This window comes from Falco biarmicus, chromosome 4 (assembly GCF_023638135.1).
Source record: "Falco biarmicus isolate bFalBia1 chromosome 4, bFalBia1.pri, whole genome shotgun sequence".
In the NCBI taxonomy this organism is placed as follows: Eukaryota; Metazoa; Chordata; class Aves; order Falconiformes; family Falconidae; genus Falco; species Falco biarmicus.
The window spans coordinates 46234603-46251109 of NC_079291.1; the positions used below are offsets into that span (position 1 = coordinate 46234603).

At 40.6% G+C, this 16507-nt stretch overlaps 1 protein-coding gene across 1 annotated transcript in view; it reads left to right on the forward strand.

The window, feature by feature from the left end:
- Window positions 1-5644, forward strand: part of ZEB1 (zinc finger E-box binding homeobox 1) — a 126190-nt gene extending 120546 nt beyond the window's left edge. The window contains exons 8-9 of the mRNA XM_056338355.1: window positions 1453-1633; window positions 3145-5644. Coding sequence (XP_056194330.1) covers window positions 1453-1633; window positions 3145-3710 — 747 coding nt within the window. The 3' untranslated portion in view covers window positions 3711-5644. The remainder of the gene's footprint in view (window positions 1-1452; window positions 1634-3144) is intronic.
- The last annotated feature ends 10863 nt before the right edge of the window (window positions 5645-16507 follow it).

Consider the following 16507-nt stretch of genomic DNA (forward strand, 5'->3'; position numbering starts at 1 on the left):
TGTTGATGGGTGATAGATGTTACTGTTAAGTCCTCTGCAAAGCTAGTTAGCTCAGGCAGCTTGACAGAAACTGTTTCTGTTCCAGACTGACAGAAACTATATGTTCCTGTGCGTGGACGAGTCAGTTCTTCACCATATTCAGTCATTCAAAGCGTCTTCTAGGACATTAGTGCTCAGTGTTTTAAAGACAGCTCAGTGCTCCTGATCTGAAAGCAAAGCAAGGCCATGGCCTGGGTTTCTTACTGGTTCTGTATCTCCTCCTTCCCCGCATCTGGAGAGTAAACTCTGGAACTTTTGGCTACTCCCTTCACGCTGCTCTGCTTTCTTGGCTTGCAGAGTAGCTGAATTCATCCTACACCATAATGGCACTTTAAGCAAAACTCAGGAGTATTCTCAATTGATAGTCGGGCAGATACCTTCTTCACCTGCCATTCCTGTATCCTGCCCTGTTCCTCCCTGGGCACATCCAGATGTGATCTAATCGGAGTCAATCCTCCTGAGCAACACCTGTGCGTGTTGAGGTGGGGATGGAGCAGAATAGAAAAGCGGCTTACATGAAGACTGAGAGTTTCTCATTAACGCTTAGAAATTGGCTGTTTAGCATTTTACGCAGGCTTCTGTATTGCCAGAGACTGAGGAGCCTTAAAGAGTTATGAGGTTGTTTATATGTTAAAGTTTATGACAGACAGCGTTTGAGCTAGCTAACATGTACATTTTCATGTTCAGAGCTGACGATATATGGTAAAATTAATTCTGTGTGTAGTGAAACTACCGATACCGGTAGAAAATACTGGGCTTCTTAAAGATGAGCTTCAGCACTTGAAGTGCTTAGAAATAGGCAACACTTAGGATATTTTTTTAAACTTCTTATTAATGAAACTTTTGAAGTCCCCCAGATTTTGGGTTAAGTAGTATTTGTGGTGGTTTTATGAAGAAGAGGGTAGTCAAATATGTAAATCCAAATGGTAATTTAAATAGCTTTTTGTGAAAACTTCATCAAAAAATACGGTCTTAACTTCCACAAAATCTGCGAGGTGGCAAAACGTGGGTGGCAAACATTAGTTGAAAAATGCAGTTAGATATTGAATCTGCTCTTCCAGTTTCCTGAGGTACTTTATAGGTGTGTAATCTTACTTTCCTTCCTAATATTGCATTTTTTATAGGCCCTAAAACATGATGTGTCAGTGTAGCTTAGACCTGGCCAACACTCAGATTGGGATGTGATTAGTCAGTCCCAGTGAGAATTCTGCATCCGTATGGTGGCGGGGACTGCAAAGCAGAGTGACGCAGTGAAAGATATTTTTTGACTATTGAAGCCTAAACAATTTTGTTCGGCTGTTTACGGAACTGAATGAGAATAACAGTGCAACTTCAGCTTACATTTTATAAACTCTGTGCTGCGTTAGTGCATTTTTTTTAACTGAACTCAATCTTTTTTGTAATTTTTTTAAGGATGAAAGGCAAGACACTAGCTCAGAAGGAGTATCGAATGTAGAAGATCAAAATGATTCTGATTCAACACCCCCAAAGAAAAAGATGAGAAAGACAGAAAATGGGATGTATGCATGTGATCTATGTGACAAAATATTCCAGAAGAGCTCCTCATTATTGAGACATAAGTATGAACACACAGGTATGTACTAGGAAAAGCAGTTTCAGACTGTTAGTTCGTTGGTGGTGTGTAACTGATAATCTCAACTGGAATCCAGCTCTCAGAAAGCGTAGGGAAGTGTAGTAGTCAGTCCCTTTTACCATCTGGGCTCAGCTTTCTTCAGAAACCTATGCTTTGTATATTTGTTTTGACAGAACTGCAGTTCTCTGTTTCTTTAAATTTGTAAGACCTAAACCTCGAATAGAAAAAGGGGAGTTTCTTCCATCTGGCTCACGGATGATCATCTGCGAGCCCAGCCTGTAATCAAGGATGTATTACTTCCAATTTACCTTGCCTGGTTATAAATTAAGAAAAATTAAAAATTAAAAAACATAAATTAAGAAAAAAGGATCGTGTATGTGTATGATACTTTACATGAAAGGCAGTGTATCTGTCTAGCATGAAGGATTTTCAGTGAGCCACGTTTGTAATGATTTTCCACCAATTACGATGGAAAAGACCCTTAACATCGTGGAGTCCAACTTAACCTGGCACTGCCAAGTCCACCACTAAACCATATCCCCAAGTGCCACGTCTGCATGCCTTTTAAATACCTCCAGGGATGGTGATTCAACTGCTTCCCTGGGCAGCCTGGCAACCCTTTCAGTGAAGAAATTTTTCCTAATATCCAACCTAAATCTCCCCTGGCACAACTTGAGGCTGTTTCCTGTCATCCTTTCGTTTGTTACTTGGGAAGAGAGACCAACACCGACCTTTGGCATATGCTGACGTGGCAGTGGTGATCATCTGTATAGGGTGACCAAAAAACTGCTGTCTTATTTTTGTCTCCATCTTTTATATCTGGGCTAAGACCATGCAAAGTTGCTTTGCGTAACAGCTTTTGAGTGTGGAAATCAAAGTAACATTACCAGGCTCCTGCTACATTTATCAGAGACTTCAAAAACAAGGCAACAAAGTAGAAAGCTGGAAAACAGAGCAGAAAGAGAACTAAATGAAACAAAGCAGATTTTTCTTCTTAACATATGTGTAGTCAGCCTGTTTTGTACATAAGGCATTTACCTGTGCCAGCCTAGATTTTAGAAAGTTTTTCCCTTTACCTATAACACGGAAGAAGGACTTAGTACTCAAAAACCGACATAAAAGCATAGTTGATTTAAAATTTTCATCACTATAGAAAAGTTAAAATGTATTTTAGGCAGAATGTTTACTGCAAGAAAAATGTCTCCTAAGTTACTTATACTGGCACTTTTTTGTGCTGAAAGTTACATCTGAGAATCTGCTTGTCCTTCTATGCTCAGTTTTCCTAAAAAAACTTACTAATTACCCATGTAATTGTGACAATGTACCCTTGCACCCTCATCCTTTGGGCTTAGGTGAGAAACTCATGCTGATAATGCATGGAGTGAACATCTTGTTAAATGAAATTATTAATCGTTGGTAATACATTCACCAACAGCATTTTATGGTGAAAACAACAGTATAAATTTGTAAAACTTCAGCTACAAGACGTCCAATTGTGCTTTATTTTGTAGGTAAAAGACCTCACGAGTGTGGAATCTGTAAAAAAGCATTTAAACACAAACACCATTTGATCGAACACATGCGACTGCATTCTGGGGAAAAACCCTACCAATGTGACAAATGTGGAAAGCGGTTTTCACACTCGGGGTCTTACTCTCAACACATGAATCATCGCTACTCCTATTGCAAAAGAGAGGCAGAAGAGCGTGACAGCACGGAACAGGAGGAGCCAGGCCAGGAGGCCCTCAATAACGAGCATGCTGGTGCCAGGGCATCTCCATCGCAGATCGACTCGGATGAGAGAGAGAGTCTAACCAGGGAAGAAGAGGAAGACAGTGAAAAAGAGGAAGAGGAGGAGGAAGAAAAAGAGATAGAAGGACTTCAGGAAGAAAAAGAATGTAGGAAACTACAAGAAGTTGAGGATGAGGAAGAAGAGGAGGAAGAGGAAGAAGAAGAGGAAGAGGAAGAAGGGAAAACTGAAGGTAGCAAGAATGATGAAGCTGTAAATCAAGCAAGCAATGCAGAACCAGAAGTTATACAGAATAATGGGCAGGTGTCAGAAGAAAAAAACAAATAAAGCTTAAATGATAGTTTTTTCTATAAGGAAAAAAAGAATTGGTAATGAAGTTCATTCTATATTATACATGCTTTTCATGGAAACACAGTAGCCTGCATACTGTGATTTCTGTTCACTACTGTGTAAAAAAATATATATATAGAAAAAAAGAAAAAGAAAAAAAAAAGAAATCCAGGTGTGCCTGAACCTCAAACTTAGTAATTTTTCACACAGTTTTCAAAGGTAGGAACAAGTTTATAACATGAAGCAGATTAGAAAAATACAGTGACTCTGGAAGCAAAGATTTAACAGGTTTTAGGAAACCTGATTTATTAGACAAGCATCTGGCATCGTTTGTTTTATCAGTATTAATTTTCATTCTTAAGTTGATTAATTTTTAAGCTGTACAATTGGGAGAGATTTATATGATTTTTTTTTTTTATGGTAAAACATTTCCTAGATCCGCTTCAGTATTTTCTTATGTTTTAAAATGTGAGAACTTCTGCACTACAAAATTCCCTTTTGCAGAAACCTGTAATGCAGTTGCAAACAGTGCTTGGCTACCTTTGTAAATTCAACCTAGAAGGTAGCGGTTTATGACATTAGATGTTGTAGTAGAGCATATTATCATTTAAAGTGTATTGTTAGCCTTAAGAAAGCAGATGATAGAAGAACTGAAGTTTCTTACTCGTGATTAAAAATGTAGTTGAAAAGATTGTCGTTGAGTTCTGATTGCAGGGACTAACAGTGTTAATACTGGTAAGGACAGCAAAGTCGTCAAAATCAGTGTTTGTAATTGTGTTTTGAGTATGTAGTAACGATATGAAGGATATGATATGAAGCTTTGTATCTCCTTTGGCCTTATGCAAGACCTGTGTGCTGTAAGTGCCATTTATCAGTATTACAAAGGCTCTAAGCAGCCTTTATCCAATGTGTGGCCTACAATAACTAGCATTTGTTGATTTGTATCAAACTTCTAAACTAATCATGGGGAAAAAAACACTCAGCCATCAGAGAAGTAAGAACACTGGTATATTTCATTATTTAATTATTTGGTGGTATTTTGGGTTAATACCTGACTTGCAGAATTTCTCTACAATAATTACAAGGGAAATTTTCTAATCTGCTTTATTGCTTTATTGGTTTACTTTAATTTCAGACACATACATGACATGTTATCTGGCTCATAAGTATTTTCAAATGTTAGTTATTATGGACCCCATTTATTAACAATGTTAGCTGATTTTTACCTATCAGTATTATTTTATTTCTTTTAGTTTATAGATCTGTGCAACATTTTGTACTGTATGTCTTCAAACCTGGCAGTATTAATACCCTTCTTACTGACATATGTACCTTTTTAGTTTTAGAAAACTTTTATATTTATGTGTCTTATTTTTATATTTCTTTATTTATTACACAGTGTAGTGTATAATACTGTAGTTTGTATTAATACAATAATATATTTTAGTATGAAAATTTGGAAAGTTGATAAGATTTAAAGTAGAGATGCAATCGGTTCTCTTGCATTGAGATTTGATTTAACAGTGTTATGTTAACATTTATACTTGCCTTGGACTGTAGAACAGAAGAATTAAAATGGGAATGTATTAATTTTACAATTGCAATCAATTCATTTTACCTTTACCCAGTTTTTAATATAAAGCTCTTAAATTTTGAAATTCACTGTGTGACTAATAGCATGATGCTCTGCAGTTTTATTAAGAGATTAGTCTAACCATAAAACTCTCATTTCCTTAGTAAGCCAAATTAGAATAATCTTATAAACAGTGTTGGGAACAATATTTAACATTTTTGTGCCAATTTGTTCCTGTATTCATGTATGTATGTTACAAATCTGAAACTTCATTTTTAAGTTCCTTGTTACATCATGGTCATTTTCTAGTTTTTTACCAGACTCCCCATCTCACAATAAAATGCGTCAACAAGTCTGACTTGCTGTCATTATTCTGGTAATTTAGAAAAACATTTTAAGTTACTTCTATGAGATGTTACTCAGACACAGTTCCTGCTTCAGTGTCGATACTCAGTTTCAATTGTACCTAAGGAGCACCTAAGTGAAAGGTTTGGCTGTGTGCAGGCAAAGGGGTTGCTACTTTAGGTTATTGATTTACTAATGCTAGTAGAACAACTGAGTTTTCAAAACAAACCATGTAGTTTTGTGATTTTTTTTTCCTCTTGTATCTGTCTAATACACAGTTTAATGCTCTTTCAATAAGACTGTTTTTAAAGGAAGGAAGTCTGTAACTGTTTACTTCATTTAGCAATAAGCTGGTGAAAAGGTTGGTGTATATTTTGCTGTTGAACTTTCCAAAGACGTGGCACCAACATTAGATATATATCATTTCAGTAATGAAAGTATAAAAACTTGAATGTTGTATTACATACGCATGTTTACAGTGTTTTGGAGTTTAAGCAAAGTTTTGAGACTGTTCTTTGAGCAAAGTTCTGTTCCTTAATGATCACTAAAAGGGGATTTCAGTTGTTAATTTGGGGTTTTTTTATATGAACATCATATAAGTTATTTTATATTCACGTATCTAAGTTTTGACTAATTCTCAGTCTTACTATCTCAACTTTAATACATGCAAAGGATTTATCCCATATATTAGTTGTTTTACTTTGTCTGTATTTTGCTGTACAGTGTACCGAATGTTGCACTTTTATGTAGAGTAACCTCCTAACTTAGTCGTGTCATTGAGATAAACATGAGAAAGCTGTTTAAAAAAAAATAACCATTTATATTGTGTTAAAAATGTTGCCTTGTAATTATTATCATAAAAGAATCAATCAGGTAGCTCAGGATTTCTTGCAGGTAAAGCTGGCTCGGCTCTGCTCTAGGTAGTGAAGTTTACCCTTTTTGAAACTATGTTAAGATTTTTCACCTTTTTCATATTCCAGGAACATCTTACTTGTCTATAGTAATAAACCCAGTGAGACATTTGTTGAAGTGGGAAAATTTTGCTGTCTTTAGTAGTAGAACAAAGAATTTTAATAAATCCAAGGTTACTCACATAAGTGACAGCTGCATGTTAAAGGCCAGTAACTTCGATTTCCAGAACCTTAAATGAAGCTAGAGAAACTATGCTTGGATAGAGAGCAAAGTCCAGGCAATTTTGATTCAGGAAATGTCATCGGGTTTGGGAGGAAAAAAATTTATATTCATTACTTAGCCTATGAAACCATTATTAACGTTTTTATCTTCAAAATGAATTGGTATATTGAATTTTGCATGTGTTGAGCTCAGAGACGCCTCTTATGTTTGTGACCTTATAACATCATTTATTATCCATTTGAAAAACACGAAACCTGTGATGCATCTTCATTTAGCAGAGTAAACTCATTTGAAATCTAGAGGTGCTTGGGAGGTGCAGGCTTTGTTCCCAGCCCCGTCAGCGAGTGCCTGCAGTGCAGGTGGCTGTGCAGTGCAGGGAAGCCCAGGCTGTGCAGGAGTCCGTCCACCAAGGTACCAGAAGCTGTCCAGCTGCAGCTGCACAGACCTTCTAAGTTAATGGCAAAGCAGTTGCAAGGAGAGTAGGTTTCACCACATGAAAAAAAAAAAAAAAAAGTGAAAGCAAAAGTGTAACGGCTTTGTGTTCTGTCCTTTAAAGATAAATAAAAGTTGGGAAAGAGCGGTAAAAGTGGAATGTAGTTTTAATAAAACTTCACTGTCCTGTGACCTCTTCTTTGGTCAGAAGATGACAAGTCCATCGGTTGCCCTGTGTGCCCGGGCTGTTGGCTGTGTCTGCTTCCTCATGCTCACCTTGGCCGAGCAATCGGGACAGTCACAGTCCAGCCTGACAAAAGAAGAGCCCTTTGAGCGCAGTATGGGGCAGGGCACTGACCTCAGCCTGATGTTCTGGCTTTGGTTCTGCTACTGGCCCACCTCATGATTCCAGAATATAATTAATTGATATGTTTCAAAATCGGTTCCAGTCACAAAACTGTGACAGTGGTGTGTCCTCTTTTATCAAGTAATTTGAGAATAGGAAAAAATATTACCGGATCACTGTAGGAAGAATGTTAGAGAAGTAAATATTAAGTTTCATGCCCTGGGTTGGGGAATACCCTTCTGAGATCCTGAGCAAACGGGAGCAGAAAGAGGGACTTAAGGCTACAGAGAAAACTAGAAGATCCGTTGAAGCTGCTTTTTCCTCCTTTACTAGTATTCATGTGGCATCCCAGTGGTGATTCGGGGGGCATTCTCAAATTCCTCATAGCCACATTACTGTCTGCTTGCTGGTTTTCTGGAGCAGCCGATCCGTAATTGGTAACATAGCAATGTTCAGCGGTGCTGTGTGTATGAGCTTGAAAGTTTGGGGGTTTTTAATCGTATTGTATTACAATAATCAGGTAAAATAGTGGATAGTGAAAAAAGAAATTGGGAAGTTTTATTATTTTGGCTAATCTCGGAGTGCCAGTTTGTTTCAATAGCTATCTTGAATTTTAGTGGAAGAAGAACGCACCATGGCTTATCAACCCAGAACACAATATAGCTACCCTAAGAGGCACTATTCTTCAGACAGATTGAGTAAAAATTGCTTAAACTGGGAACAAGTGTTGTGTTTGCACTCGAGTAAAATTATTCTAATGCAATTATTGCTGATAAACCCACAGTCAGCGTCTGCACAAGCAGCCCTTTACTGATGGTTGCGCTGGCAAGGCGTGTCTGGGTTGGTGGTGGCCACAGGACTGAACGACGATTTTGAAGCAAAGGTATTTACAAGAGAAAAAATATGACACTACTAAAAGCACAGGTTTTGCCACAGCAAAATGTTACGTTGGGGCTTTTATCATCAAAGTGATGAAAGATCAGGAGTTCACGGTCCAAACCAACATAGAAGTCTATGGTGAAGAAATGAAAATACTTTCTAGTGTGCAGAAGACCATCAGAGGTGAAGGTAATGATTTGGGGATGAAAAAGTCCATTTCGCACATGGAGGCTGTAGTGAAGATAGGTGATGGCTTTTGAGCAGAGGAGGTGAGAGGGAAGAGCTTAATCTGTGCTGTCCTGAGCGCTTCTTGGAAGTGTGTTCTTTTTCTTTACTACCAGTGTGTAAGTCTGCACGTAATTCTTTCCTTGGTTAGAGGTTCTGTTGTATGTTTTGCAATTCACATTCTGCTACTTAAAGACAAAAGTTGTTTGTTTTTTTCTCTCTCCTGGGCAGAACAGCTTGTTTAATTGTTGCTAGAATAATCCCTAAATTACATAATGGAAATTCAATATTAGAGTATCTTTTGAGTCTGCATTTTATTATTTATTGTTCATTATTTTCTTGGGCAGTTGTTGTAATGGTATTTGCAGTCCGGTTTTCACTAAAAAAAAAATGAATACCAATGGGTTATGATGATCAAATTGACTCTTACAAGTGATCAATTATTTACAACTTTTGTTTTATCCCTCTGCTCTTTCATGATGTCTGGTCACTAATCTGTCACAGAGTCTTCTTAATTGTGTGTATTATGCCTATCATACACATTGTATATATGTTGTCTCTAGGAGAAACAATATATTTGCTTCACAAAAAACAATAAAATCTGCTCTTCTTTTAAAATGTAATTAGCAAGTAACTGACAGTTGGGATTAAGCATGAAATGTGCTGATGTCAGGAGCACTTTTGTGGCAAGGTTTGTCCTAGTAGCTTGCCAAATATGAAAGTCACATAGAACTAATCTACAACTAGGTAAAGTTCTCCAAGGCCTTACCTCTACGCTAGCAGATCCCAAAAAAGTTCTTTAAAAATTATGAGGACAATGGGAAGTAATCTTTCAAATAAATACATTGGGAATGCCAGATTGGTCTTCCTTTTAGCTTTCCAGTGAGCCTCAAGGTCTCCGATGCTGCTTTTAGATTTTAACATCTCTGTATTGGGGACTTCCCTTGGGTTTTGCTCATCTTTGTGTAAACTAGAGTTTGTGTAATGATCATAAGATTTGCATTGCGTGTTAATTCAGGAATTAAGGGGATACATGAATTAAGCCCTAAAAACCCTGAAACACACCTACAGTAAGTTTGTGTCATTCTTCATGAGTTTCTGTTCCTCTTCCACCTGGAAAGCCTGCTCACATCTAGCATGCCCGGGGCCCAAAGGGAGACCACAAGTCGGACAGCACTTTGCATGACGGGGCTGTTCCCATCCCTCACTCTTCAGGAGCTCTCTCGTTAGGCCAGATCCTGCCTGACTGCTGATGAATGCCACTGGACCCCTTGCATGCTAGGAAACTCCATTTTTAATGACAGGTAAGCTATTGAGAAGATACAGAGGCAATATTTTGCTCCTTCAGTGTGCAAGAATAAAATCTGTGGGACCAAATTGTTCAAGAAATAAGCCCATTGGAAAATCGTGCAAAATTCTGAAAACAGCAAAAGCTTCCAACAGATTTGAAAGGCTATGTTGCTACACGCAAACAAGTACTTGGAATTGCTCCCCCCCTGCTCCTGAATCAAATCAATAATGGGAAAACATTCCTGTGGGCAGCGGTCCTCCATTTCTTTTCCTCAGCCTGAACATAATGGTCACTGGTCTCCTCCAAACCCAGAGCTGAACAGCTCTGACTTGTACATACTTCATTTTGAGTCCTTGTGAGCAGTAAGTGCTGGAGTGAGCAGGAAGGAAGGGTTCCAGTTTCCGACAGTTGGACCTGGCTGTCCTGTCAGCAGCACCTTTCCACAAGCTGCTGCTGCTACTAGCCAGGGAGTGTTTGAAGTGGTCATGGTTACAGCCTGGCCAGGTCAAATGATCTCGGCTGTGATTGCACAGGTAACAGGGCCTTCCACCAAGACAAACTGACTAAGTTGACCTTGAGTCAGCTTTTTTCCCCATTTAGACAGCTCCAAAGAATGCCTCTGGCAGGAGCCAGCGACCATGGTTTGGAGGAGCTGCTGGCCTGCATCACCTGCAGGCAGGGAAGAGCCGCCCCTCAGTCTGTAAATTACAAATTCTTGATGGTAGTGACTCTTGTTCCCCAAAACATGGCATTGTCTTTAGAATCTTTTTTTTTAATCTTTTTAATCAGGCTACTTCTTATTGGTGTTCTGGTTTCCAAGACAATCGTTGGGTCAAGTGCTCTTAAAAGGTCCTGAAGCTTCATGAGGGACTGTATAAGCCAAGGAACAAGGATACTTGTATACACTGTGTAAACCAAGGAACAAGGAATTTAGCATTTGCACTTGTGATGAGTGTTACCACAATTTCTGTATCTCTTCCAACCCTAATTATAAGACCAGTTTTCTTGTCTTAAGAGGGAAGAAAAAATAAACCAAAAGAAATTGATAATGTAGCTTGCACAGGGTTATTCAGGCAGAGGTGGGAGCAGGACTGAGGTCTCTAACATGGGCACACTGTCTGCCTTTTACATCAGCGCGCAGTTTGTTCTGAAGGAATATGGCAAACAGCGCATTACTGTGATTTTTCAGTGGCGGAGTGGAGCCCACCCTTCAGCAGCCACACTGCTTCACAAGCTTGTCCTCTTGCACTGCAGCCAAGGGACTGGTTCTTCAGCTGAAGCAGCAAAGACTCAGGCTTCATATACAATTTTACTTCCAGAACTGTTTCCAGAAAGAAGTATTATTTGCCTCGTTGCTCCCTGCAAGGGCTGATGCTGAGATCGCTGCTATAAGCGAGGAGGCGAGTGTGCTGTCAGTCTAGGGGTAGTGCACGTTCTGCCAGTGACTCTTAGGGAGGGGAAAGAATAAAAGCTTTGCTGATTTCCTACAGCTTCTGCTGGCCCAATACATCATCTTGTCCCTTGTAGGTTTTTTGTGAAGGCCACCTGTCAGGCACAGGTTGTCTGGGTCCTGATGGCTCCCCAGTGGGGGCTCCAGCTGTAACCCCCAGAGAGAGGAGTGGAGGGGAAAAAACACCTCAGTGCAGCAAATTGTTCCATGTATGAATAAGCTTTCATTATTCATACTCATACAATGAAATCGCTCAACTCATGATCACTTATGTAAGTAAAACCATTGTAGGTCTTGCATTTTCTCCTTTGTGGTTAAAATACTCTGATTATTATTTTTTTTTTTATGTTAAGGAAAACAAAAGCTCAATTCCTGCTTTACTGTTGTTTATTATTTAATCAAATTCCTAACTGTGGCCCCACCATCTCTGATTAAAAAGGGCAGTACTGCATTGCTTTCCCTGCTAATGGAAATGAATTTTGTTTGGTGAAATCTGAATCTGTTCAGCTCACTGTACCTAAACCTAATTGAAAAAAGCTGGAGGATCTGGTGCCAAAAAAAATGCAAATTTTCATGGCTAGAACCATGTATAGGTCAAAGACCATTTATGTTCCTGATTTTTTAAACTGTCTGTTCAAGTCCATCATCTGCTCCTCTTGCTACCTAGTTTCTACTGAGCTGCTCTCAGTTCTTCCCAACCCACCCAAACGTGTGTGCACCCCTTGTGAATGCTGTAGGTAAGTAAGATTCTCCTCATGTGGCGGCCACGCTCTGGTGACTTGTCTCTACTGATGGAAAAAACGGCACTTTAAAAAGCCAAAACAAGAGGCAGTCTAGCTTCATTGTCACCGCAGAACTGGCTTATGCAGTCAACCAGACCATTGCACCATAGTTAGTCAAATACCTACTTCTAAGCAGAAATTTTAAATTTCTGTGGAATTTCTCATGTTTAATACCTTCCTATTTCACAAATTAGCTTTTCCTGTAATTCTACTGAATGAGCCATCATCTGTAGCTTCTGAAGTGTATTTTTCCACCCTTCTACTTAGGTGTTTAGACATGTAGCCTTAGCTGATGTGGAGTTTGATGAATGCATGCTGGTACCCAGCTCTCCTTGTGGAAAGCAGTCTTTGCTCCCCAAAAAAGTCCGTGTTACCTTACCGACAGCGTCCTGAAGCAGCACATGGAGATGTTCTGCTGAATGACTGGCAGTGTCAAGACGTAGAAGAATGCTGCTGTATAATCTCTGGGGTGCTTTAAATATGGGATAACAATGTATTTCTCAGTCAGAAAATAAATTAAGTATCCTTGCAAAATACAGTTCCCTCGCTATTAGTATCTGGTAACCACCTACCTTGGTTTTGGCCTTGGTCTCCTAAGCAATGGCGGTTGTGACCCTGTGCTGCATGTTCCCTTCTCTCATCTTACAATACATTTTCACCCGACGACTATGCCTGGCCGGCTTTGACAGAACAGATAATATGTCAATGATCTGAAGTACTTGCATGACTTGTGAAACTTGACTGCCTAGGACAGAGGACCAAACTAATGCCCTTGCTAGGTAAATCCCTTACTATGGTAAGCGCAGTTCTGAACCACCTCCAGCATGTGCCACTGCTTGTCTGGCCAAGAAAGGCAGGGAAGTTGATCGAGGATTTCATTAGTTCAGTTGCTCTGTTGTTAACGCTGTTAGTTAAGAGGACAAAAGAGAAAAGAAAAAACACACAAAAGCAAGTACTTATTTCTAATTAGTAGACGGCTATTGCACTGCATTTAAAAAGGAGACTTGAATTATGGGACAAACTACAGCATCTGGCCATTATTCACATGGGGGACTGCCAACAAGACTGACACCCTCATCTCCATCACATGCTAAGAATCATGTTTATTTGTTCACTCTTCAGCCAAACAAATATGAAATTCTGTCATGCAAAGTAGAACTAACCCAATAATAGAGTCTTTGTCTTCCAGGAGGGCCAGAACAGAACATGCTGCCTCTGAACCTCCTCATTTCAATGGAAAAACTGAGTGTATATTTCATATGTCCCTCATGAGTGCTGCTGTAACATGGACATAATCGCGGATTATCCTGTTATTCCCACACCAGTGTGCAGCTCGGCTCAAATGGTTTAAGTGGGTTTAAGTCTGTTTCACTGTGCTCCCCAAGCAGTACAGGTGAAGGAAGACCCGTTGTCTGTGGGATCTGATGGATTAGTCATCACGTTGATGCTGGTGGACTTGTGGGAATGCCAGAAGCAGATGTTTAAAGCTCCCGAGAACTGTGTTTCCAAACATGGAGCCTGCAATTCAACAACTATTGCAGTCAGTATTAGCAAGTGTTTCTGCTGCTGGAAGGGAGAATCTGGTCCCTGCTCACCCCCTGCCGCCTCCCAGGCTGGTACAGCCCCATCAGGACTACTGATCCAGTTAACAAGTAACCAGCCATTTTTCCATGATTATTTCTCGGCTGGGTCAGTTCACTAACACCAAAGCTTTTGCCAGAGCGAAAGAAATGAAGGTTGGGGCGTGGGGTTGCTCCTTTTACACTGGTGTAAAGCAGGCACTGAGCACATGCTGAGCCGACTGCCTGAGAAGCCCAGGGCATTCCTGCCTCCTGAGGATGCAGCTTCTGCTTCTGAGGGCTGCACTTTGGTATACAGATGCTGAAAGAATAAACTAGTTCAGACTGGAGCAGTTTAGTCCTAGTAGTGGATCTAGTTGAAATGCTTTGTAAAGCTGTTTTATACTTACTGATAAAATTCATCAGTTTATATTTGCCTTTGATTTTGCCCTTCTGAAAGGTTCTCCAATTTAAAGCTGGTTTGCCAAAGAGCAACAACCTGTACAGTTCATTTGTCGAAGACTCATGCCCTAATATCAGTGGTGGGAAACAATTTAGGAAAGAACCTCATTTTAGTCTGTAGCAACAACAGCTCACAGTTAAACCCAAACTGCTGGGTTTGCTCTGCTCCTAGTACTGCACCAACAGTTGTTACACCGAAATGCAGCATAAGCAGCGTCATGTAAACAAACATCTTTGTTCCCTGTATATGTGGCTGCATAGACTTTCAGCTATTGCTAAAAACTATTTCATGATGCAAGCAGATCATTTTGATTTTGAGCTAAGAACCACTTCCTGTACTGGTTGACTTAAAACAGTGCTTCCCCACTCTCCCACTCCATCTGTGCTCTGCATGCTGCTGCTTTTGGTAAAAATAGTATGTAGAGGCAGGTTTACAGGTATTCTTCTCTTCTAAATTTGCTTTATCCATCACAGGGTTTCTGTATGTTCTGGTACCAGAGTGAAGCCAAGAACAATGATGTTTAAGGCAGTACCGATGGCCAACTGAAGTAAATTAAAAAGGCAAGGAAGACCCCAGCGAGAGTGGGCTGCTGGCAGCATGACACGTTCCCTGCAAAGGCACAGGACTACTTTAGTCGGGGCTGCTGATTTATTGTCAGACCTAGAGAATGGCCTTTGCCCTATTGTATCAACATCTCGTTTTCACTTTCAAACTGTTACAAGAGCAGAGGGCACAATTAACTCTATTAGTCATTCAGCATATTCAGAATCAGAATGGGTTGGATTTTCCCTTGCTGATAAATGAGCCACTGGCAGCAGGATGTCACCACACTCGAGACTACAGGCTAGACATAAGAAAGGACTCGAGGGCCTGACCCAGGAATGAAGTCCAGGGCTCTCTGTTGGGAAGCTACACAGTACAAAGGGAAAATAGGGTGCGCCAAAATGTGATGCAAATTAGCTGGTGCTGCCTTGGCTCAGGGATGCCCTCAGGTGCTTCTGTTCATACACACTCCAAAACACAGATTTCTCCCTGAGAATCTGCGTTTTTCTGGACCTGCACTGGACAGGACTCACTGTGCGCCTTCAAACCCCGGTCCTGCCCACATCCAAAAGGTAAAATTATTCATGTCAGGAGGAGGAACCCAGCATCCTATTTAATTCACCCATCATCACCTCAGTGACTGAAAATTGTAACCCAGCAGACACAGGCTATTTCGGAGCAGGTCTGGGATGGTCCCTTTCCTTTTATTGAGGATGTTTTCCTCTTTAGACAGTATTTCAAGACCTGGGTGAAAGGAGAAAACAGAATTTGTATGACAGGAGTCATACAAACAAGCACAGGCACCAGAAGGAACCTGTCTCTGATCCCATGGAAAGAGCAATCCATTGGTGCAGAAGATGCACCTGTGCTGATTGCTGTGTCCCAAGAACTGACCCATGCACGTTCAGCCACCATAATGGGGCAGATGACAAGCAACAGCCTGAGTACAGCACAATGTCCTTGGTGAGCGCTCTCGCTACAAGCTGCTACACAAGGGACAGGTACCTCTTCCACCCAAGCTTTAGAAGAAAACTCCAGCTGTGCCTGTGTTTCAGAAGGGGCAGAAATCATCAGTATGCATGAGATGGGCTCTGTGAACAGCCAGCAGGTCAGGCTCCCCGGGTGATTTTGGGATTTCCCAAAACCTAGGTGCCCTTCACCTTGTTGCCTTGGGCAGGAAAGATGTGCCAATCCGCTGGCACTGGGGTGACTCTTCACGTCTGGGCAGCAGGGACCTTTGGGTGCCTGCCCAAGGAGCCAAGGGTTATTACAGGCACTTACATTAGGTCTAGATTTTGGTATTTACATCATATCAGCAAATACATAAACTGGCTGTTTCTATCAGCTGTGACAACAAGAAAGAAATGCCTCAATGTCTATTCCCTCACTGGTTTTCAGCCAGTCTCCACACAACATCTCCCCAGCGAAGGGGATGGCCCTGCAGCGTATTCAGACCTGACCCCACAGAAGTACCTTTCTAGCTATCTGTATGCCAGTTAGCAAAGCTTCCAAAAAAATCCCAAAGGTCAGCCTTGTTCCCCCTGCCCCCAGGTGAGCTGTGTGCTGCCCTACTGAAAAAAAGAAACCAAACCAACTTTTTTTGTGGGGGTCTGAGTGGTTCTTCCTACCTTACATTGTCCCTTTCTGTCAAAGCCAGGCAGCAGAGCTGCCTGGGAGGAGCCTGCACCCTACCCCAGTGCAGGAATAAGAGAAGTCCTGGATCACAAGCATCACATTCAGGGATGTAAACAATCTAAATGTCTCCACAGCAG